Raw genomic sequence first — 25855 nt, 5'->3', positions numbered from 1 at the left:
AAAGGATATAAAAAGGTAGAGAGGGGGAGGTCCAACTCAATTAGGGCTTTTCTCTTCTCTTCTCCTTTTCTTCTCTTCTTTCACATGCTACAGTGACTGCTACAGTGCTACTATAGTGACCTGCTACAGTAATAAGCGGATTGTTCTACATTTACTAACATATTGGTTGTGATTCATTGCATGTTAAAATATGAATCTAAACTCTCAACCGAGTCCTTAAGTTGACTTCACATCTTGGTGATGCTGATTTTCGGGCTCATATTTTATGATGGGGGAATGAACTTGTAACCTTACAGTTGTGAGATGAGACCCATCGAATTGAGCTACAGATTGTGTTTGAGTTAATCTTTTGAGCTTGATTCATCTCTGTGATTTTATCATCTTTAAAATGGTCTTCATTATCTCTCAATTAGTGGATAGGGTCTGGTCAAACTCTCTTAGGAAACGATATAGTGGGCTTTCATTAAATTGGCATTGCTTCTAGGTCATATGTACCGTTCCGGGCTCCCTTTTTGTTTTTTAAAGTTCAGGCAAACTTCCAGATGTTCAAATTAGTAACTTGACATTTCCTCTAGGACCTCGTATAAGATGGTTTCATTTTAATGTTTAAACCACTAGCTTTCAGTTGCTCTGCTTCTCATTTATAAGAAAAGAATAAAAAATAAAATAAAGCCTTGCTTCTTGAAAGATAGGACTTTGGTGGTTCAGTGCTTCATGGAGAAAAAACACTGAAAATTTGGTTTGAAGCCATATGTTGCATGTTTGCTTGGACTTGATTTTAGCTGGTTGCATATGAGTCACCAGGATTGTGTTGTTTACCTTCTTAAAGGATAATTGGCCATTGAAGTTCTTAAAAACAGCACCTGTGGAGAGTGACAATTCAAAAAAAAAAGATATCGAGGCATGCTCTTTCCCGTTGCCTTTTAGTGCATATTGCCTGCAATCATTTTGAAAGTAAATCCCTTTAAGCTGTTGAAAGTGGAATGTTTGGGAGAAAGTATAAGGAAGTTATAGGACTTAACATCTTATATGGATATACTATTGAAATAAGTGGGATGCAATGATCTGATTGGGTAAGGGAGAAGGGGAAATGTCATTCAAGAAAGTTAGGGTGGCAAAAATTTGTTGAAACATGTTCAAGAATTAGATGGTTGAAAGAGGGATATAAACTAAGTGTTAGAAGCCAATTCTTAGAAAAGAGCATTGTTATGGTTGTTGAGGTGGATGGCCTCCTTGAGGCGTCTAGTCATTTTATGATCCCTATTCCCTTCTGTTATGGAGGATTTCAATCAACTTTGGAGCTTACCCATTGATCATTTCTTCCTTTATTTGGCCTTTACATCTATTTTGAAGAGTGGATTTTCAGTTCAGTCCTTTGAAAAATTTGTTGGCAGTGTAGAGTTTGCCACTTGCTATAGGTTATGGGCTTCATTGGCTTCCTCAAGGGTGTTTGGTTTTTGCTAGGTAGTGGTTTTCGATAAGATTCTACTCACGATCATTTCGAGCATCTTATTCTTATGTTTCACTATGGTAGAAGCTCTTGACTATATTCTTCTTAGTTTCCCCTTCACGAGCTTTTTATGGAGTTTCCTTTTCGAAGTATTATTAGGGACATGGCGTATGCTTGCTTTTGCATTGGCCTTAATGGAAGTGTGGTCTGGTCGTCTATTAGCAATCATCTTTTGTTGTTCGCTCTGCCACTATTGAGTCATATAGAGTTTACCGAATAATAGGATCTTTAGAGATCGAGGCATAGTTCCAAAACTTGTTGAATTGATTTCAAGCTGGGTCATTTGGAAACTTGGTTTTGAGAGTGACTTGACCTGGCTCGGAAAGGCTTGTTTGTTGATTTGACTAGCTAACTCAGTTGACTGTCGTGACTAGCAGTGATTTGAGCCAAGTCACTTGCCAAACTAGCTTTTAGTAAAAATTAAAATGATTAGAGTGTGAATCAAACTTGTACCTTTCCAGGATGAGCAGACACTCAACTAGCAAGCAATGCAGCACTTTGCTTGCTTGTTTTCTTATTTTGTAATACTTGTAGAAGATTATGATCATCATCATCTAAGCCGTATCCCAATTAATTGGGTCAGCTACATGAATCCTTTTCTGTTATTCCACTCTATCAAGGGCCATAACAACGCCCTTGCACGACTTTGGAATGCGATATTGTTCGGATTCATGTTGGAAGTTATGGCATGAGTTTGATGTTGGTTGCCAACTAGACGCAACCCCCTTTATCCGGTCTTGGACTGGCAGTGAGGGCATAAAACTCCCGCAGGCGTAGTGTAATAGATTGACTATTACATAGGTTGATTAAAATCAAGTGTTATTTAATAGTGTATTACATAGGTCGATTACAATCGATGAGTTTTATGCTTGTAGAATATTAACTATTTTAAACTTTTATTTGCTATTCCTAATATTTTTAATTTATGATTATTGAGTCAAGTTGGGTTAAGTCTTCGAGTCAACCCGACCCAGATGAATGTTGAGTGGAGTTTTCAGGTTTTAAAATTATGGATAAAAGTAGGTGTATTGTTGTTGTTGGAGAACCAATGAAAGGCTTCTTAATTGCTTGGGATAGTCTTACGAAAACATCTCCTTTTGTTGGAGATCTTCTAGTAGTTGGAAGGTGTTTATGGTTTGTGGTGCAAAAAATAAAATAAAATAATTTAGTGTAGTGAAGGTGGTTATGGAAACTGGTGAGAAAACCAAAAGAGTATTCAGGGAGGTGAAACAGAAATACTCTGGTGTTCTTAAGCATAATTTTTATTTTGGTCCAGTAGCATTACTGATAATGGGTTCATGGGGTACATTGAGATGGAGTTTTCGGTCCTCTTGATGAAGAAGATTTGAATGAGGCAAAGGTGCTATTCCATTCTTCAATGTTGCACTTTCTAGTTGTTGTTGTTGTTGTTGTTATTATTATTATTATTATTTGTAAGTACAATTATGAAAGATTAATTTGTAAACATAAATTGGATGGGATGACAAAGGCGAACCATATTCATGGATATTGCCAGACTTGTTGGTGGAAAATGTTGAGTTATCTCATATTATTGCTTTTCTTAGAGGTCTCCTTTATTCACAGCCCTCAAGTGACTAACTAACAAGCTTTATTGTCTTGCCAAAGCTAAAGGTTTTATGTGTTAGACAGACTCACATACCTTGTATAGCTAGTATACCTTGTATAGTTCGTTTCCATAGGTAGAGGATTCTGCTTTTATTATTTTCCTTGTATAGATGACTGTAATCTCTATATATTCAACCCCTTTGGGTTGTCTCAAATACAGAAAAGCTTTCAGCTCCTCACGGTTTATATGGTATCAGAGATTCACTGATCCGAAACTGGCACCACCTGTCAGATCCGACCATCCCTGCGTCCGGCCACCATCCTTGCTCGTCCGACCACCCCTGTGTCTTCCGGCCACCCCTGCTGCGTTGTCCGGCCACTCCTCTGCTCATCTAGCACCCCTGCGTCATCCTTTGCTTGTCCGGCCCAACTGCTCGTACAACGCCCCTCTGCTCTCCGATCTCTGTTCCAATTCTGTTGCTGTTCCAGGTCTGCTCGTCCGGCCTCTGTTCCAGATCTGTTCGTCCGATCTCTGTTCCAGATCTGCTCGTCCGACCTCTGTTCCAGATCTGTTTTTATTTCGCCAGATCCGGAGCCCCTGTTGTTATTCCAGATCCAGATCCAGATCCAGATCTGTTGTTATTCCTCCAGATCCAGATCTATTGTTATTCCGCCAGGTCCAGCGCCCCTGTTGTTATTCTAGCTCCTGATCCAGATCTGTTGTTATTCTGCCAGATCCAGAAACTGCAACCCTTGGGTATCTCCTGTTGTACGGTACATCTAACACCTTCTGCTGCAACTCTTTGCGTGCTTTCAATTACTTCAGATCAATGGACAAGAACTCATCTTGTACAGAGGCCTCACATTATAGTTTTAATGGTACCAACTATTCTCTATGGGCCATCCATTTTCATCACTTCCTCAAGGCTCATGGCTTGTGGGGACTCATTGATAAATCTGTTCCTATCCCCACTTCCACAGATACCGACAAATTAGCTGATTGAGAAATGAATAATGGGCGGATTATTCCTTGTGTTCTCGATTCGGTCGATCGGTCCATTGCTGTTGGCCTCACACCTCATCGCACTGCTAAGGCAATGTGGGAACATCTACGGACAATTTATCAATAGAGCAATGCGGCCTGGTTATATCGCCTGGAACAGGATCTCGTTAACCTTACTTAGGGTGATGAAAGTATTCAATCATTTTACTCCAAAATTGTCACCATTTGGACAGAGATGACTATGATGGATCCAACATTTCCTCATGACTTTAAGATTTTTCAAACTATGCGCGAGAGTGCGCAAGTTCGACAATTTCTTATGAAGTTGCGTCCGGAATTTGAGCATTGTCGGGCTGCTCTCTTGAATCGTAGCCCTACTCCTTCATTGAATTCGGTTATTAATGATTTATTAGCTGAGGAACAACGACTGAAAGTTCTCTCTTCCTTCCTCAACTCCGGGATCATCTGATATGGTGCTTGCTGTGTCTACCACTACACCAACACGTGGTTCCACTCCATTGACTTGTCGCGGCTGCAACAAGGTGGGTCATGTTGTCGCTCAATACAAAGAATGACGCGCTTATTGTCGGCGGACTGATCATGGTATTCAGGACTGCCGAACACGTACCTATGCATTTTCTTTCGGCCGTGGACGTGGTGGTCGTGGCCGTGGTCGTGCTCTTTCTGCTACTGCTATCACTATTTCTTCTGAGCCGTCTGTTAGTGATTCTGCATCTACCGTTTCTATTGAAGGTCTTTCATCACCTTTGACTCCTGTGATGATCCAGCAAATCTTTCAGGCCGTTTCTGCGGCCGGTATGACAGGTATATCCCCATCTTCTACATGGTTCTTTGATTCGGGTGCTTCCAATCATATGACTGGTGCGGTATCCCATCTTCGTGACATTCGTCCTTACATCGGAAATTAGGTTATTTCTACTGCGGATGGCACTAGACTATCTATTCAGTCAGTGAGATCATTGACTGTCTTCTTCTGCTCATCACCAGTTCACCCTTCGTGATGTTTTTCAAGTCCCTAACCTCTCCTCCAATTTAATTTCAGTTGGTCAACTCACATCCAATAACTGCTTAGTCATATTTCTTCCCAACTGTTGTTTTGTGCAGGATCTGGCAACGGGGAAGGTACTTGGGATGGGTAGGCGGCATGATCGTCTATACGTGCTGGACTTTGATCCATCTGTAACTTTGGCTTGTTGTTTCTTTTCTCCATCTTCATCAGATATTTGTTCGGCAAATAAATTGTGGAAACTGTGACACTTTCGCCTGGGTCATCCACATTCCGATCGGTTAATTCAGTTATTTTCTTCTGGCATGTTAGGAAACATTTCTCTTAATAAAAAAAGACTTGGATTATTCTTGTTCATCTTGTTATCTTTCAAAAAGTAAGTGTATTCCTTTTCTTCTAAGTACTACAAAATTATCTTCTATGTTTGAACTAGTGCATACAGATGTCTGGGGTCCTTCACCAATTATGTCTCTCTCTGGGTTACGATACTATGTTATATTCATTGATGATTTCGCCCGTTACACCTGGATTTACTTTCTGCACTTCAAGTCATAGGTTTTTGAAAAATTCAAGATATTTCACTCTATGGTGGAGACTCAATTTCGGGTTCCCGTTCAAAATCTCCGCTCTGACTCGGGGGAATATCTCTCAATAGATTTTCATACATTTCTTCAGGGTCATGGGATTATTTATCCGAGCACCTGTTTTGATACTCCACAACAGAACGGGGTGGCTGAACGAAAAATCGTCATATTGTAGAAACTGCCAACACCTTGATGACAGCTATGAGTGTTCTTCGTTCTTTCTGGGCGAAAGCAATGTTACATTCGGTCTACTTGATTAACTGGATGCCAACCAACGTTCTGAACAGTAAATCTCCATACTTTGTTCTTAAAGGCTTACCTCCTGCATATTCCACATTTCGTGTTTTTGGTTGTTTCTGTTATGTTCACTTGGCTTCTCGTGAGCGTAACAAACTATCTCCAAAATCGATCAAATGTATGTACTTGGGATTTGGAGAAACTCAGTAAGGGTTTTCGATGTTATGATCCGGTTTCTCGTTGTGTTCGGGTTTCACGACATGTTGTTTTTCTTGAACATGTTGTCTTTCATTCATCTCTTCCTCCTCCGCACGCCTCAAATTCTCCTGGTCTAACCATCTTTCCTGATATTCCTTTTGCCTCGAGTACTCTCCGTCGTCCGTTGCAGGTTTACTCGCGTCGACCACGTACAGCTCGACAACCTATTACTCAACCCGCACATACTGTACCTGTTTCTGATCCTGAACCTACCTCGATACGTCGTTCTAATCGTGTACATCGAGCGCCAGATCGCTTGATATGCTCTATGTCTGCCATGACTGCTACTCTGGATACTGTTTCTATTCCTACTTCATACTCTCAGGCAGCCACTCATGATTGTTGGAAGAAGGCTATGGCAGACGAACTCACAGCATTGGATGATAATCATACATGGGACGTTGCCACTCAACCCACTGACAAACAGCTAATTGGTAACAAATGGATTTATTCCGTCAAGCTCAAGTCTGATGGATCATTGGATCGATACAAGGCTCGACTTGTCGCTCAGGGATACAAACAGGAATACGGAATTGATTATGATGAGACATTCGCTCCCGTGGCCAAGATGAAAGCTGTTCTTAATCTTCTGGCAATATTTTCTGTTCCCTCTTTGATGAGGACGTCGTGCACACGCACGCCCGCACTCCGCCAACACGCGCACGCACACCACCACCCCTACGCATGTACGTACGCAGGAGGACTCCACCATCGATCTGGCTCGATGACGACGTCCAGGGAGGGCCTCTTAGCTAGAAGACAAGTTTTTGTTCAAAAAAAGTGGGCCCGGTAGTCAAGAAAAGCCCATCATGGGATCTCATGATCGTGGCCCACTCATCGGATTGATTTCATATTTTAGGTTTTGCTTATTGTTATTATTTAGAACATCGTGAGCGCTTTAGATTTCTTTGTTTGGTTTTTATTTTAGTTTACTTCATCGCCAAGTAATAGGTTGCGCACATGGTGCGAGTTTTTGGGGTATAGGGTTTTCCCTATAAATAGGCACCCCTTGTAGTTCTTTTCATTCATTCAAGTTTAATAAAAATTCCTGCTTTATTTTTCTACTCTCTTCGTGAGTTGTGGAAGAATTCAAAAGTGGGTGCGAAGTCCTCCCTTCTTCGAAGGGCTAACTACCGTGGTGCGAAGCCACATCTATCCCCATCCGCCCCTATTCTCTTCCATCCATATCTCTCATCTTCTATCATCATTATTGCTTTGAATTTCCTAGCTTTTGCAGCTATTCACCCCCTACAGCCAGTTTTCAAAATCTGGACCTGTAGGAAGGCTGAAACTTCAGCGGAGCACTACACTTTGACCTTACGTCGGATTGTCGTCAAACTTGGAGGGATTGGAGGTCTCCCCTGGCCGACCAAGGCTTAGGTGTCACTTTGGGGAGGCGGGTTCCATCACACGTGCGGTCAGCCCACCCGCGCACGTGCGTCAGCCCCGGGTCACCATCTGCACGCAGGAGCTTTCTCCGAGTCAGGTTTTCCTCTGGTTTTCCTATTTTCATTCGTATTTCCTAAACCCTAGCCTTAGTTTGTATTAGCCCTAATTTATTTGCCTCTTTTTTCATCCTAGGGGTCCTTGAATTGAAATTGGGGAATCCCTTGGATTAGGGACTGATTTTTATGCATGTGTGGTTGATTTCTATATCCCTTTGATATCGTTTAGTTTATAATTTTTATTGGTCCAGTCCTAGCCTGTGTCGGCTTGGACCCACATAGATTCCCTTTTTTAATTGAATGATTTGGATTGTCATGTGGGATGTGGAATTTGTGTAACTGTTTCTGAATTAGTATGATCTAAGACTGAATTCTTGCATCTCATACTTAAATTTCATGTCTTGCATCAAATTTGGTATCAGAGCCTAGGGTTCTTGTAGGGGAATTCACCACATATTTAGGGTTTAGTTTGTTTAAGTCTTTCATGCATTTAGTCCATCATCTATAGCTGAATTTTAGTAACGGTGTGTAGTCTCCTTCATATAGAGTCTCGTAGGGTCATTTAGTTTTTAGACGCATATAGTTGCCATAGCAGGTCCTTAGGTTGAGCAAGTTAGTCTATGCCCACACGTACAGGTCGTGGTTTCGGTTTGCACCCCACACTAAACATGGAGCAACTGCAAGAAACAGTGGCCAAGTTAGCCCAACAAGTTGAGTCCTTGAATAAGCACTTGGAACAACGTATAGATAAACGTCTTGCAGAAATAGAGGCCTCCTTCGGGGTAAACCCCACCACTCTGGAGGATGCCCAATCTCAGGCAGTTGGTTAAGAGGTTAGACCAAGGAATGGAGGCGGCCAAGGAGCTGGTCATGGGCGCGTGCCTGTGCACCTACCCCCTGAGGGACATCATGATCAATATGACCCAGATGCACAACTCCTCAAGGGAGTTAGGGTAGATGCCCCTACATTTGATGGCCACTTGGACCCTAAAGCCTTTCTAGATTGGCTGGCAGATATGGACCACTATTTTGAGTAGTATGATATGTCGGATGCTCGACGAGTCCGATTTGCCAAGATGAAGCTTGTGGGTCAAGCAAAGAGGTTTTGGGCGACGGTTGAGCGAAAGAAAGAAAGAGCGAGAGAACTCCCAATAGTTCATTGGGTAGAGATGAAAGAAACGTTTAAAGAAAAGTACCTCCCTTTCTCTTATCGCTTACAATTGATTGAGGAGTGGCAGTCTCTTCTACAGGGTTCCATGAGTGTTGCGGACTATATCGAGAAGTTTAAAGAATACTCGACTCGCTGTGAGGTTGACGAGGACCCAGTACTTACCCTTGCTCGTTTCAAAACGGGCCTCCGTCCTAACATCAGGAGAGAATTGCTCGTCAAAGAGATAGACACTATTGAACAATTGTACCAAGTAGTGTTAGATGTCGAGCAATACCTTAAAGCATCTATGGGAAGGCAGTTTGACTTCCGCGAATCCGGTGCTAAGGCCAACCCCTCTGGGGCTAGACCTAACACGGGATTCCAAAACAAACCTTCCTCTAATGTTCAGCCCAGACCTAAGGATGATAAGGGTAAAGAGATTGTTGGGTCTAGTTCACGTGGAAGTATGACCACTAGGTGTTTTAGGTGTCAGGGGTTTGGTCATTTTGCTCACCAGTGTGGCACGAGAGAGGGCACCAAAATACTCCTTATTGATGGGCAAGTAGAAGTAGTGCCCCCAGAGAGTGATAGTCAGGAGGAATATGAGCCAGTTGAAACCCCTAGTGATGAGGAAGAGGGAGCACAAGAGTGTGACCCTCGCAATTGTGCGTTGTGCCCTGGCTCAAGCCAAGAACACTGATGACTGGCGCCGCAACACGATCTTCTACACTTATGCAAAATGTTGGGAAAAGAGCTGTAAGATGATCGTGGATAGTGGTAGTTGTGCCAACGTGGCATCGACTAGCACCGTGAGTCGCTTGGGCTTGAAGCTGGAAGCCCATCCTCAGCCTTATAGAGGCTCCTGGGTTGATGAAACATCCATTCCTGTCTCGCACTGCTGTTTTGTCCCTATTCAGTTTGGATCATATAAAGACAATTTGGTGTGATGTTGTTCCTATGAATGTGGGCCATATCATTCTGGGTAGGCCGTGGCTCTATGACAGGGATGTTACCATATTTGGACGTTCAAATGTGTGTACATTCTGGTTTGAGGGCAAGAAGGTCAAGCTAAATCCTCTGCCACCCAAGAATACAACTGGAAAAGAGTTCACCACAGAGAGTGGTGTGAGCGGCCCAAAAGAAGTGAAGGAGTCGAAGTCCAAGTCTAAACCGCTCCATATTTTGAATGCCAAAGACTTTGAGCGAGAGACGGAGGCGGACTCGATGATATACGCCCTTGTGGTTAGGGAGAGTGTACCAGAGACTAGCGTAGAGTTACCCACTGAGGCCATTCAGGTAGTATATGAGTTTCGTGATGTCTTTCCTGATGATCTACCAAATGAGCTTCCCCCTATAAGGGATATACAACATGCCATTGATTTAATCCCTAAGGCGACTCTACCAAATCTCCCGCATTACAGAATGAACCTAAAGGAGCACGCTGAGTTGAAGAAGTAGATTTATGAACTCCTAGAGAAGGGTTTCATTCGAGAGAGCATGAGTCCGTGTGCCGTACCCACCCTTCCTACACCTAAGAAGGATGACACATGGAGGATGTGTTGATATTAGGGCCATTAACAAAATCACATTCAAGTATCGGTTTCCCATACCGCGTCTTGATGACATGCTAGATATGATGGCCAATGCTACTATCTTCTAAAAAATTGACTTCAAAAGTGGGTATTACTAAATCCATATACGCCCTGGTGATGAGTGGAAGACGGCCTTCAAGACGAATGATGGGCTATATGAGTGACTAGTTATGCCTTTTGGGTTAACTAATGCCCCAACCACTTTCATGCTTGTGATGACCCAAGTGTTGAGAACCTTCATGGGGAAGTTCCTGGTCGTATACTTTGATGATATCTTGATTTATAGCATGACTAAGGAGCAACACCTCAACCATTTGAGGCAGGTTTGTGGGATCCTTAGGGTCGAGAAGTTGTACGTCAACCTAAAGAAGTGCGCGTTCTTGTCTAGTAGTGTGATCTTCTTAGGTTTTATTGTGTTAGCTGAGGGCGTATCGGCAGATCCCGAGAAGGTCAAGGCCATCGTTAATTGGCCTGAACACCGCAATATTCATGAGGTGCGTAGCTTTCATGGCTTAGCCACTTTTTATAGGCAGTTTATTCGAGGCTTCAGTTCCATTGTGGCTCCCATCACGGACTGCATAAAAAAAAGAGAGTTTCAATGGACAAAGACTGCCTTGAAGGCCTTCAAGGAGATAAATGTCAAGATGACCGAACCTCCAGTCACGCGACTTCCAGATTTTCAAAAGCTTTTGCAGTCGCATGTGATGTGTCAGGAGTCGGCATAGGAGGAGTATTTAGCTAGGAAGGGCACCCTGTTGCCTTTTTTAGTGAGAAACTGAATGAAGCGAAACAAAGATATCCCACCTATGACAAGGAATTCTACGCGGTAGTGCAATCACTATGCCATTGACGACATTACCTATTGCCGTAAGAATTTGTCTTGTTCTCAGATCACGATGCCTTGAGATACTTAAACTCTCAGAAGAAATTAAGCCCCAGGCACGCCAAGTGGGTTTAATTCCTTCAAGAGTACACTTTTGTGCTTAAGCACAAGGCCGATGTAGAGCATAAGCCTACCGACTTGTTGAGTCGTCGAGTCGCATTACTCAACTCTATGAGCGTTGAAGTTATGGGCCTTGAGCGCATCAAAGAAGAGTATTCTGAGTATCCAGATTTTGGGTTGTGTATGCGTCTTCATTAGAGAGTCTGTCAGGAGCTAACAGTGAATATTTGATTTTGGACGGATATTTGTTTAGGAATGACCACTTGTGCATACCACGCACCTCCCTTTGCGATTTTCTTGTCTGGGAGTTACATTCAAGAGGGGTCGCGGGTCATTTCGGTCGTGACAAGATCATTGCCCTAGTGGAGGATAAATTTCATTGGCCAAGCCTCAAGCGGGACGTAGCCAAAATTATAGGGCAATGTCGTACTTGTCAACTTACAAAGTAAAGGAAACAGAATACATGATTATATACACATTTGCTAGTCTCATTCATCCCTTGGCAGGACATCAGTATGGACTTTGTGCTTGGACTTCCTAAGACTATTCGGAAGCATGACTCCATATTTGTTGTCGTGGACCATTTCTCTAAAATGGTCCACCTCATTCCTTGTTCTAAGACCTCCGACGCATCTCATGTTGCCAAGCTGTTCTTTAGTGAGGTCGTCAAACTGCATGGGTTACCAAAAACCATTGTGTCTGACCGTGACGTGAGATTCATGAGTTACTTTTTGAAGACATTATGACACATGATGAATACTAGGCTCCAATTTTCTTCTGCCTACCACCCTCAGACCGAGAGCCAGACTGAGGTGGTTAATAGGAGCCTAGGGAGTTTACTTCGATGTTTAGTAGGGGAGCATACCAAGACATGGGACGCCGTACTACCCATAGCCGAGTTTGCATACAATAGTTCTGTCAATAGGTCCATAGGTCCAAGTTCTTTTGAAGTCGTTACTGGTTACAAGCCTAGGAAGCCTATTGATCTTATCTCATTGTCATTGTCCCATAGGCCATCAGAGTTTGTAGAGTCTTTTGCACATCACGTACATTCATTGCATCTAAGAAATCAAACGAAAGATCACTACTAGTAATGAACGTTACAAATTTTCTGCAGACCAACACAGATGTTTCAAATAGTTCAATATTGGGGACTCTGTGATGGTTCGCATCAGGCCCGAGCGGTACCCTCTAGGGGCCGTTTGTAAGTTACACGCGCGTAGCGCTGAGCCTTTCAAAATTATAAAGCGAAACGACCTCAATGCGTATGAGGTAGATCTTCCGCCTTCCATGGGAATTAGTTCCACATTCAATGTGGAGGATCTAGTTGCTTTTCAGGGACCCACTGATACTTTGTCCGGCCCTTCGCCCACCCATCTTGATTCTCCAGATTTACCCTTTGATCCATGGCCTCTTCCCGACCTTTCATCCCAGTCTCTGCCTCCCATACCTAGCCTTCACATACCTAGAGAGGAAATAGAGGATATTTTGAACCATGAGATAGTTTCCACGTCGGATGGTGGGTTTCAGAAGTACTTAGTTAAATGGAAGTCATGCCCAGCTTCAAACAGCAGGTGACTCACTGAGGAGGAGCATTAGAGACTTGATCCTGATATCCTAGAGCGGTTCAGGAGTTTTATTTTGTCAGTGGCGAAATCTTCGCAGCTGGAGAGAGTTGATGAGGACATCGTGCACACGCACTCCCACATGCCCTCTACACGCGCACGCACACCACCACCCCTACGCACGTACGTACGTAGACTCCACCATCAATCTGGTTCGATGACGACGTCCAGGGAGGGCCTCTTAGCTAGAAGACAAGTTTTGGTTCAAAAAAAGTGGACTTGATAGTCAAGAAAAGCCCATCATGGGATCTCATGATCGTGGCCCACTCGTCGGATTGATTTCATATTTTAGATTTTGTTTATTGTTATTATTTAGAATATCGTGAACGCTTTAGATTTCTTTGTTTGGTTTTTCTTTTAGTTTACTTCATCGCCAAGTAATAGGTTGCGCACATGGTGCGAGTTTTTGGGGTATAGGGTTTTCCCTATAAATAGGCACCCCTTGTAGTTCTTTTCATTCATTCAAGTTTAATAAAAATTCCTGCTTTATTTTTCTACTCTCTTCGTGAGTTGTGGAAGAATTCAAAAGTGGGTGCGAAGCCCTCCATTCTTCGAAGGGCTAACTACCGTGGTGCGAAGCAACATCTATCTCCATCCGTCCTTACCCTCTTCCATCCATATCTCTCATCTTCTATCATCATTATTGCTTTGAATTTCCTAGTTTTTGCAGATATTCATCCCCCTACAGTCAGTTTCTAAAATCTGGACCTGTAGGAAGGCTGAAACTTTGGCGGAGCACTACGCTTCGACCTTACGTCGGATTGTCGTCAAACTTGGAGGGATTGGAGGTCTCCCCTGGCTGACAAGGGCCTAGGTGTCACTTTGGGGAGGCGGGCTTCCATCACACGTGCGGTCAGCCCACCCGCGCACGTGCGTCAGCCCCGGGTCACCATCTGCACGCAGGAGCTTTCTCCGAGTCAGGTTTTCCTCTTTTTATTCATATTTTCTAAACCCTAGCCTTAGTTTGCATTAACCCTAATTTATTTGTCCCTTTTTTCACCCTAGGGTTCCTTGAATTGAAATTGGGGAATCCCTTGGATTAGGGACTGATTTTTATGCATGTGTGGTTGATTTCTATTTCCCTTTGACATCGTTTAGTTTATAATTTTTATTGGTCCAGTCCTAGCCTGTGTCGGCCTAGACTCTCATAGATTCCCCTTTTTAATTGAATGATTTGGATTGTTATGTGGGATGTGGAATTTGTGTAACTGTTTCTGAATTGGTATGATCTAAGACTGAATTCTTGCATCTCATACTTAAATTTCATGTCCTGCATCACTCTTGGCCACTTGCTCAGATGAATGTGAAAAATGCTTTTCTTCATGGAGACCTCCATGAAACCGTTTATTTGAAACCTCCTCCTGGTTCTTTAATTCCTGACAATAAGGTATGTCGCCTGAAGAAAGCCCTGTATGGCCTCAAACAGGCACCTCGGGCATGGTTCCAACGCTTTCACGATGTTGTTACAGGTGCTGACTTTACTCAAAGTGGTCATGACCCTTCCTTATTTTTGCGTACCACTGTTCACGGAATTGTCATTGTTCTCGTCTATGTTGATGACCTACTTCTGACTGGTAGCGATACTACTGGCATCTCGGCTTTAAAGGAAGTTCTGCAATCATCCTTCGAGATGAAAGACCTCGGTTATCTCACATACTTTCTTGGGCTTGAATTTTCACGTTCTAAACGTGGGATCCTGGTTAGCCAGCATAAATATACTGAGGATCTTCTCGCCTTGTTATCATTGACGGATCAGAAGTCAGTTTAGACTCCCTTAGAACTTAATGTTCAATATGGCCGTGACGATGGTGATCTACGTGCACAGCCTGACTTATACCGTCGTTTGGTTGGGAGTCTGGTTTGCTTAACTATGACTCGCCCTGATATTGCATACGCCGTCCAAGTCGTCAGTCAGTTTGTTTCTGCTCCTCGGACTCTTCATATGACTGCGGTGTTGTGCATCCTATGGTACTTACGTGGAAGTTTAGATTGATCACTGTTCTTCTCCTCCACAGCGACTCTAGACCTTCGTGCTTATTCGGATGCTGATTGGGTCGGTTGCGCTCTCACACGAAGATCTACCACTGGTTACTGTGTTTTTCTTGGCACTTCTCTCATCTCTTGGAAGTGTAAGAAGCAGGCCACTGTTTCCAAATGGAGCACAGAAGCCGAGTATCAGGCGATGTCCGCTGTGTGTAGTGAGCTTGTCTAGTTACGTGGACTTCTTTCCGACTTGTGCATTCCTCTGTAGAATCCTACTCCACTCCATGTCGACAGTCTAAGTGCTATTCAGATTGCCTTTAATCCGGTTTTTCATGAACGGACGAAGCATATTGAAGTTGACTATCACTTTATCTGGGAGAAATTTCAGTCTGGGCTCATTTCTCTTCCACATATTGCATCCCATGATCAGATTGCCGACATTCTCACCAAGTTCCTCACTTTTGCACGTCACTCATTTCTAGTTGGCAAACTATTACTTGTCGATGACCAGCATTAGCTTGAGGGGGGATGTTAGACAGACTCACATACCTTATATAGCTAGTATACCTTGACCCTTGTATAGTTTGTTTCCATAGGTAGAGGATTCTGCTTTTATTATTTTCCTTGTATAGATGATTGTAATCTCTATATATTCAATCCCTTTGGGTTGTCTCAAATACAAAAACGCTTTCAGCTCCTCTCGGTTTACATTATGAGATTGCTTTTGCCATTAAAAATCAAATTCCTTTGTCGTATTTCTTCTTCTTGTTTTTTCCATGGGGTCATGAAATCTTGTTGGAATCTCTCCTTCTTTTTGTAGCATTTTTTTTTTTCCTTTTTAAAGAAAAGCATCAGGGCATGCTAGGATACATGGATCATGCCCATCTGGTATATGACATCATATGGTAATTGGTTACATTTTAGGTTCATGTCTGATATAGCTCATTTGTACCCAAATATTAATAAGTTATTAAACTATAAAAGTATGATGTGAATATTTTAATAGTAAATATTTCTTCTTACTCTGTTTAAATAATAAATAAAATAGTAAACATACAGCCGCATGCCCATTCCCATACCTTGGGACTTGGTGGCCAAGTGAGTCCGACAACCACCCAACACCATTATCCATACTCCACTAGCATTGGTGGCATCCATTGGTAGAAGCCTTTTGAATATATTTGGGCCATTGTCATGTTTTGCATTTAGGGAAACTGATCTATCCTTGGAGTTATACAGAATGTGGTAAAGTACATCTGCTCTTTGAGAGAAACCCTTTAGTATGATTCTTCATTATTACTGGAAGTTATGGAAGTCCAAAGATGCACCTGGTCCTAAGCATGAGATATGACGCTTGCTGAAGTGATTGTGTATGTGTTGGATATAGGCAAAAAAAAAAAAAGAAAAAAGAAAAAAAAGAAAACCAATTTGCTGACAGTCTATGAAATATAACATCACATAAAGAAAATGCTTAATGTTGGCGGTATCGTATAAAAACATCTAAACATTGTTTAGGGTGGCAGTGGGCCGGGCAGGCTCACCAGGTTTCAGGTCTTGGCCCAGTATGGTTGGCATATACCTGTAGCAGATGCCTCACGGATCAGATATGGGCCAGATTTGAGGTCCAGTCAATAAATGTGTCGGGCCCGGGCCTAGGTTTTGCAAAATTTTCAATTCAGGCCCGTCCTTAATTGCAGGATCCTTCTAAATTGTGCTGCTCCCACATCAAATCTCACTGCGGACTTTGTGCTATCACTCCCGTTTTTAGCCTTTTATACTTGATAGCATTTTGAAGCAGGTGGTTCCCCTGCTCCCACACCCAAATGCGTTGTTGTGTCGCTTCACGCTTCATGCAACTATGGGCTGATATGGTTTCTTTTGCCAGGACACCATGCATCCATCATGAAGACAATCAAAGGAAAGATTACCTAGAATTCTGTCCATAGATAGAGCTTGAAACCATACAAATGCACTCAACACTTCCACCTCCTCCTCACCCTTGTAAGAACCATTCAATGGGGCCTTTTATACTCTAGATTTTGAGCGGGTTAGGGGACTAAGAGCTACTTAAATAAATCGTCCTTTTGACTCCTTCCCATCAAGGTACTCGTAGAGCCTCACGTCTCCACACTTGTGTTTTGTGTTAGAAGTCCATCCTTCATTCTCTCACCTTGTGACTTGAGAGATAAGGTACACTAAGGCCCTATAGTTCATGTGTATGACCACTTTACAATGGGCCCACCATGTATGCTCAATCTTGACAATCTGCACATCCAAATCCTTAGTTGCAGACAAGTGCCTCAAGCGGCCTACTTAAAGACTGTTGAGATGTAAGGGTGTTTTGAGTGTATTTGGTTAAGTTGGTATGTGTATATATGTGTGAGGGGAATATCCTCATAGTCGGGTGTTTTTTTTAAAATCATTTTCCTATGATTACACTTTCTAATAAAATAAGGGAGAGACGTGAGAGAATTCACGTTTTTGTCTCCCCATTCTCCTCTTTTTCCTCTTCTTCTTTCTTTCTTCCTGCTTTCCTCCTCTCTTCTTTCATTATTTCAAAGGTTTTAATCTTTCATCTTGGTATCAACGCATCAAGATCATCATAGGGGTTTAACGGAGGAGGATTAGAGAGGATTCAAAGTGCAGTCTACAGGTGCCGACGTCATCTAACCGTATTGCTAGCTTCAACAGTTGTGCAATCAGGGTGGTTAGATTGGAAGAAGACAATCATTGTCCAAATCGTTTTGATTTATCATGGATTTTGGTGCCTTCTCGGGTTCTTGGCTTTAAATCTCCTATTTCGGTTCTTATCCCTAGTCATCCTGAAAGATGAGCTACAGATGTCCTAGAGGAGAGAGGGGGGTGAATAGGACTAAACAAATTCTTGATAATCAATTGTGGAAAATATATTCTCAATCGTAAAAGATCTTGAAACCTTGATTTCAACTAAGTCGTATGACAACTTTCGCATAAAACTTTAGGCATGCCAACCTTATTTCACGACGTCCTTGAAACCAATCTTTCAAAATAATAAAATGAGAGAATAAGATTAACAATCATCACAATACATATAGAATTATAGTACTTCGGTGTTTAACATACACCTACTCCACTCCTAAAATTACTATTCCATGTAATTTTAGCTTTCTACTAGTTTCAAGATTTTCACAGGATCACTTCAACAATCTCTTACAATTTTTGTGATTTTCACGGGCTTATCACAATAAAACCTCAAGTGATTTTCACGAGCTAACCACTATACAACCCAATGAGATTTCCGGGCAATCTCAACAAACCCAAATGACATAAATTTAATTAAAATAGATACTTATCTTCTTGAAGACGAAACATCGATGCGAAGATACAGATGAAGTAGATGCTTCAAACAATGCAGCGATCTTCTTTCTTGGATGATGATGAATCAATGTATGCTCAACCAGAAATGATCTAGGGATATATAACTACTAAAGGAATAAAACTCTAAAAGTTGCAGATTCAATTCTCTAATCTCAAGTTGAGTATTGCTTACTTTCTAATTGATTTAAAATCTACTTGAGAAAGGGAATTGAATAAGTTATAAATAAAATAAGAATTACCACACAAATTGCTTGGAAAAGTACTAGAGTTTCTCTCTTTACTTGAGGAAGAATTATCTCACTTTTTCGTGTTTAAAGCAATGAGAAAAGGTCTGTATTTAGCCAAAGGTTTTGGTCTTTTGGTCAACCTAAGATTTTCTTCGGCTGGCCGGATTTCCACGATACTGTTCCAACGGCTCTCAGATTTCGCGATATTTGATTTTATAAAAAAAAATCAGCTAGCAAAATTCCCCTGAAATCCGAAATAATGCATTGCTGGAAACTTGACCCGGGTCACCCTTGGGCTGACCCAAGCTAAGTTCGGCTGGCCGAACCCAGGGTTTGGCTGAACTTGCAAGTGATTTTACATTTCAAGTTGCTGGAAACTTGACCTAGGCTGATGTCGGGCTGACCCGAGTTGAATTCGGTTAGCCAAACCCAGGGTCGGGCTGGCCGAACATCCTCAAATTTTCATAAAAAAATTTCACAATTTAAAGTTTTAAAAACCATGATCAAGTACTCTATCCTATGGTCTTTTCTAAGGTCATTTTTACCTGTAGGTTGGCATACACTTGATCTTACTCTTGGAATCATTCCGAACTTTCAATTCTTGAGATGTGGAGTCGCACTCTTAAAGTGTTGTAGAGAACTGAAGTGTGCTGAAGATCCATACCATATTTTGTCCATGAAATTTGACAAGTACATATGTGCTTAGCATATTAGAACTTACACATCCGTTATCTCCAATCCATTTTAAAGTCTTTGGTTGTCTGTGTGTTGTCTATATTCACAACCAATCACACACTAAACTTCTGAAGGCTCTCAATGTGTCTTCCTTGGGTATTTTGACTCTTAAAAGGGCTATTACTTATTAGTGCTATCATCCTACTGCTCGACGACATCTTGTGTCCATGGATGTTACCTTTCATGAATCTATTACTTTCTTCGCTTCTCGTGCTTCCTCTCTTCATGGGAAAATGCTGGTGAAGAGAGGACGGACTCATTGTTTCTTCGTGGTCCCGTACCACCATATGTTTTTCACTCTAGCGATACCATTAACTTACAGGATATGGGCTCTAGAGGTCCTGTTAGCTTTATAGGATACGAGTGCTCTTGCTAAAGAGTTGCAAATTTACACGAGACGGAATAATGCAGGGGCATTTTCACACCAGGCTCGAGTGGGGTAGCCCGTGGGATGCGGGGACACACTCGGGGTAGGTGACCCATGTGATTTGGGGCCCACGGGGGAGGTCTTGTGTTCGAGACTCCTCATCGGCGGTGATTAATGCGCATTTCACACCGGGCTCGAGTGGGGTACCCCGTCGGATGCAGGGACACACTCGGGGTGAGTGGCCCATGTGATTTGGGGCCCACGAAGGGGGTTCGGCCGTGGTCCTAACCCATGAGATGTGGGGCCTGGGCTATGAGATAAAGGGATTAATTCGCCATACGCTAACAGTTCGAGCTTTTAGAGCAAGTGGTTAATTCGTCATACTCTAACATATGCCTGATCCGAGCTTGATACAGGCCCATTATTGATGTTAATTGGTGGACTTGGGCATGAAATCAAAGGCCCAGTTATGAGATGATAGTCTGGACCTCTTTTTTTGGCCTGATTAATAATCGAAACTTGGGCTTATGCTAAACCTGACCCAGTCCACATTTGACATTTGTAGATAGACCTTGTAAGATCTCTTCACAAATAGAAGAATATTAACATTAATTTTACACTAAAAAAGTGCTAAAGCATTCATATAGAAGAATATTAATATTAAGTTTACACAAAAAGTGCTAAAGCGTAAGTAAAAGATAAAATGAGGTTTTGACCATTTAGGCATGTTGCCATACATATTGGGACCAAAGTCTTTGTCTAATACTTGGTGTTGAAATGCCAATTTTCTTTAAATAACTACTCCAACATTGATGAAACATGTATCTAGATTCTATCTACTCTGATTTGTTTTGTGAGGAGAGCACTTATGGTTCTTGGCAATTGTTGGAATTTCATGTAGGTACGATTATTCCGGGTATGGGCAATCATCTGGAAAGGTCAGTTGCAGTTTTTCTTGAAATATATTTAGATGAAAATCTCATGTTTTGTAGATTGTGTTGCAAGATGATATTACATGAAAACGGCATCTTACATTCATGTATATTCTTTGTGGCAGCCAAGTGAGCAGAACACTTATGCAGATATTGAGGCTGCCTATAAGTGCCTTGAAGAGAACTATGGTGCAAAGGAAGAAGACATTATCCTTTATGGTCAATCTGTTGGAAGTGGGCCAACGTTGGATATAGCGGCTCGCTTGCCTCGGTTAAGAGCTGTAGTTCTGCATAGTCCAATACTTTCAGGGTTAAGAGTCATGTATCCTGTGAAGCGTACATATTGGTTTGATATATACAAGGTTACTTTCATATCATAACCTCTGCTGCTTGTTTCTCTCTCTTCAGTTTCAGTATGCATGCTTATTTTATGTGTTTAAACATTATTTTTCATTATATATTGTGCAGAATATTGACAAAATCCCACTGGTTAATTGTCCCGTGCTGGTTATTCATGTAAGTATTTCTGCTCTGGCTTTCTGCATTTATTGCAAATTAATTGATGGAAATATCTTGAACTTTGTATTGGAATAGACTTGCATGAAAATCTATTCCGCTTGTCAGTTAACGTTACTGGACCAACTTATTCATTATGTTGTTAATTAACATGCATGTGTACTTGTCAGTTTGTCTGCAGACGGTGTATTTCACATAGTCATTATCGGATCATGTAGCAGATAACAGCTACTTGGAATCTGTCATTATTGGATCATGTAGCAGAAAACAGCTACTGGGAATCTCTCTTCATAGAACGTGTTTTATCTACTTTATATGCCTTCATTTCCTTACGGGTTCATTTGGAAGTAACTTGAGAAACCAGTTCTGGTGGAATGTTTTTCTGCCAAAATAATATCTTGGTCATTCCGAGTAGTACCCTAAACTAAAAGAATATTATTTTTGAGGTGCAGAAAAATGGAAAGCTGATAACCTTCCCATTTGGGTTTCGTTTCCTACACCACCCAAGATGCTTGCTACGTTCAAAATGAAGTCATGCCACCAGCATATTCACCCTAATGTCAACTTGGTGGTGCTTCAACAGTACCTATGTCTTCTAGTGTCAGCGATAACTGCAATGGTTAAGTACCATTTATTTTCTAACGAATATTGCGTAGTATTTTCACTTTTCATTCCTACACAATCAGTTTTTGTAGTATCAGTATTGTTACTGATGCAGGACATGAAATTTAAGTATGAGATGCAAGAATTCAGGCTTAGATCATACTAAGAATTCAGGCTTAGATCATACTAATTTAGAAACAGTTACACAAATTCCACATCCCACATGACAATCCAAATCATTCAATTAAAAAGGGGAATCTATGTGGGTCCAGGCCGACACAGGCTAGAATTGGACCAATAAAATTATAAACCAAATGATGTCAAAGGGAAATAGAAATCAACCACACATGCATAAAAATCAGTCCCTAATCTAAGAGATTCCTCAATTTCAATTCAAGGAACCCTAGGGTGAAAAAAAAAGGGGCAAATAAATTAGGGCTAATACAAACTAAGGCTAGGGTTTACGAAATAGGAATGAAAAGAGGAAAACCAGAGGAAAACCTGACCCGGAGAAAGCTCCTGCGTGCAGATGGTGGTCCGGGGCTGACGCACATGTGCGGGTGGGCTGGCCGCACGTATGATGGAAATCCACCTCCCCAAAGTAACACCTAAGCCTTGGTTGGCTAGGGGAGACCTCCAATCCCTCCAAGCTTGACGACGATCCGACGTAAGGTCGAGGCGTAGTGCTCCACCTAAGTTTCAGCCCTCCTACAGGTCTAGATTTTGGAAATTGGCTGTAGGGGGATGAATAGCTGCAAAAGCTGGGAAATTCAAAGCAATAATGATGATAGAAGATGAGAGATATAGATGGAAGATGGTAGGGGCAGATGAGGATAGATGTGGCTTCGCACTACGGTAGTTAGCCCTTCGAAGAAGGGAGGGCTTTGCACCCACTTTTGAATTCTTCCACAACTCACAAAGAGAGCAGAAAAATAAAGCAGAAATTTTTATTAAACTTGAATGAATGAAAAGAACTATAAGGGGTGCCTATTTATAGGGAAAACCCTATACCCCAAAAACTCGCACCATGTGCGCAACCTATTACTTGGCGATGAAGTAAACTAAAATAAAAACCAAACAAAGAAATCTAAAGCGTTCACGATGTTGTAAATAATAACAATAAGCAAAACCTAAAATATGAAATCAATCCAACGAGTGGGCCACGATCATGAGATCCTATGATGGACTTTTCTTGACTATCGGGCCTACTTTTTTTGAACCAAAACTTGTCTTCTAGGTAGGAGGCCTTCCCTGGATGTTGTCATCGAGCTAGATCGATGGTGGGGTCCTCCTTCTGCGTACGTACGTGCGTAGTGGTGGTAGTGTGCGTGCACCTGTGCGCATGATGTTCCCATCAGTTATGTTACAAGTATCACTAGCTGGGGATATGAAAACATGTATTGATATTGCTGATATTGTTGCCGATACCTAGAAATGTATCACTGACTGAGAAACTTGAGAAAAACATGGGATCTTTTAGTGAAACTTCAAGAGATGCTAAAAATAAGCATGCTTGCATATTTAAGAATAAAAATAAAAAAAGAAGCAGAAAATATGCGCTGGTAATAAGTTTTCATTTGATATGTTGTTGTAAGAATTCAGTGCAATAGTGACCTAAATAAGTTTATATAGTACAAATGCAAGTACCAAACAATAACTAAGACATCTAAAACTAAAAGAACTAAAAAACATACATATTTGGCCATCCCTCATACCCACATGGAGTTATGAGGTGGCTCGAACTCCTCATCTTCATTCATCTAACCATCCATCCATCCATCCATCCATCCATTGATCCATGCATGCATTAATACATGCGTACATTTACACACACACACACACACACACACACACACAAACACGTTTGCATGATCCATCCATCCATCCATACATGCACACGCACTCACACACATGGAGTTACAAGGTGGCTTGAAGTCCTCGTCTCCATCCTTCCAACCATCCATCCATCCATTGATCCATGCATGCATTCATACATGCGTTCAATGACACGCACACAGAGAGAGAGAGAGAGAGAGAGAGAGAGAGAGAGAGAGAGAGAGAGAGAGAGACGCACTCTTGCATCATCCATCCATCCAATCAACCATCCATCCATGCACACACATGCATGCATGGTCCATCCATCGATGCATGCATCCATACACACGCACACATGCATGATCCATCCATCCATCCAACCATCCATGCACACACACACACGCATGGTCCATCCATCCTTCCAATCAACCCCTCCAACCATTGATCCATGCACGCGTGTGCACACACACACACACATATCCATGATCCATCCATCCATGCATACCAAAAAAACAATCAAACGGATTTATTTATTTATTTATATTTTTATTTTACATAAACGAAATTTTGTAATATTAAAAAAAACTGATTTTCCACCAACAAATGCAACCTATTGATCATAAACATGAAACATAAATAAGAAAACATCAAAACAAATTAGAAATCTTTAAAAAAAAGTTGAAATTTATTTTTTTTCAAATTAAATAGAATTTTTTTTTTCAATTTTCAAAAATATAAATAATTAAAAAAATTGAAAAATTGAAAGATTAGCACAAATCTATTGATCAGCCCACTCTCATCATTATGTTAAAATTTGGGCCCAAAATGACTTGATTTTGGCAAGAAAATGGGAAAGTTTTGGATTTTCCCAAATTTCTCCATTTCAATCCCCAATCTATCGATTTTCCACTTAAATCAATTTCAATGCATGATTCATGCATGAGAATCATGCATAGACGTGGATTTGAAGTGAAATCCATGATAAAATTAAAGAATTTTTTTTTTTTGTAATAATCTATACCTTGTTGATGGGATATTTAATCCATAGGGAATGAAGCTGAGTGCCGAAAGCCACTCCCAAACTCAGATGTGGAAAGAAAAGTGGAAAGTTTTTTTCCCCCTTTTTTTTTGGATTTTTTTTTTCCTCTGGATTATGCACGTTCTCTGTTGCAAAGGAGGATGTCAACTTGATGCAGGACATGGAAAATTAAATATGATATGCAAGATTGCAGGCTTAGATCACACCAATTCAGAAACAATCACACAAATTCCACATCCCACATGAAAATCCAAACATTCAATTAAAGGGGAATCTATGCGGGTCCAAGCCGACACAGGCTAGGACTGGACCAATAAAATTATAAACCAAACAATGTCAAAGGGAAATAAAATCAACTACTCATGCATAAAAATCAGTCCCTAATCCAAGGGATTCCCTAATTTCAATTCAAGGAACCCTAAGGTGATAAAAAGGGGCAAATCAATTAAGGATCATGTAATATAGGGTTAGGATTCATGAAAAAAACGGCTATGAGAGGATAAAAGAAGATAAAAACTTGAACCAAAAGATGATCCCGCGTGTGGACAGCAACAATGGTCCAGATGGACGTGTGTGTGATCCCAGCCGCAAGTGTGTGGGGCCCACTATTCAGAAAAAGGCCACCTTGGCCCTGGTCGGCCAGGGATGGACTCCAAAACCTCCAAATTTCAGCTCGATCCGACGTACGGTTTGTGCGTGGTGCTCCGCCGAAGTTTCAGCTCGCCTGTGGGCCGAAATCTGGAAACCTGCTTCAATGAAGAAATCTGATGCAACAAAAGGACAAATTCGAAGTATGGATGGTGGGGGAAGATGGAAAAAAAAAAGATGATGGAAGATGGGGGTGAATTGGGATCGATGTGGCTTCGCACCACGGTAGTTAGCCCTTCGAAAAGGGAGGGCTTCACACCCACTTTTGAATTCTTCCACAACTCACGAAGAGAGCAGAAAAATAAAGCAGGAATTTTTTTATTAACTTCAATGAATGAAAAGAACTGCAAAGGGTGCCTATTTATAGGGAGAACCCTATACCCAAAAACTCGCACCATGTGCGACACCTATTACTTGGCGATGAAGTAAACTAAAATAAAAATCAAACAAGGAAATCTAAAGCGTTCACGATGTTCTAAATAATAACAATAAACAAAACTTAAAATATAAAACCAATCCGACGAGTGGGCCACGATCATGAGATCCCATGGTGGGCTTTTCTTGACTATCGGGCCACTTTTCTGAACCAAAACTTGTCATCTAACTAGGAGGCCCTCCCTGGACGTCGTCATCGAGGCAGATTGATGGTGGGGTCCTCCATCTACGCACATACGTGCGTAGGGGTGGCGGCGT

The 25855-nt window shown here is 41.6% G+C and overlaps 1 protein-coding gene across 1 annotated transcript in view; it reads left to right on the top strand.

Moving 5' to 3' along the window:
* LOC131239810 (uncharacterized) overlaps positions 1-25855 on the top strand; it is a 49352-nt gene that overhangs the window by 5345 nt on the left and 18152 nt on the right. The window contains exons 2-4 of the mRNA XM_058237686.1: positions 20511-20547; positions 20667-20903; positions 21010-21057. Coding sequence (XP_058093669.1) covers positions 20511-20547; positions 20667-20903; positions 21010-21057 — 322 coding nt within the window. The remainder of the gene's footprint in view (positions 1-20510; positions 20548-20666; positions 20904-21009; positions 21058-25855) is intronic.

Source organism: Magnolia sinica, chromosome 3 (genome assembly GCF_029962835.1).
Source record: "Magnolia sinica isolate HGM2019 chromosome 3, MsV1, whole genome shotgun sequence".
NCBI classification, from domain to species: Eukaryota; Viridiplantae; Streptophyta; class Magnoliopsida; order Magnoliales; family Magnoliaceae; genus Magnolia; species Magnolia sinica.
This window is presented reverse-complemented; position numbering and strand designations above follow the sequence as displayed.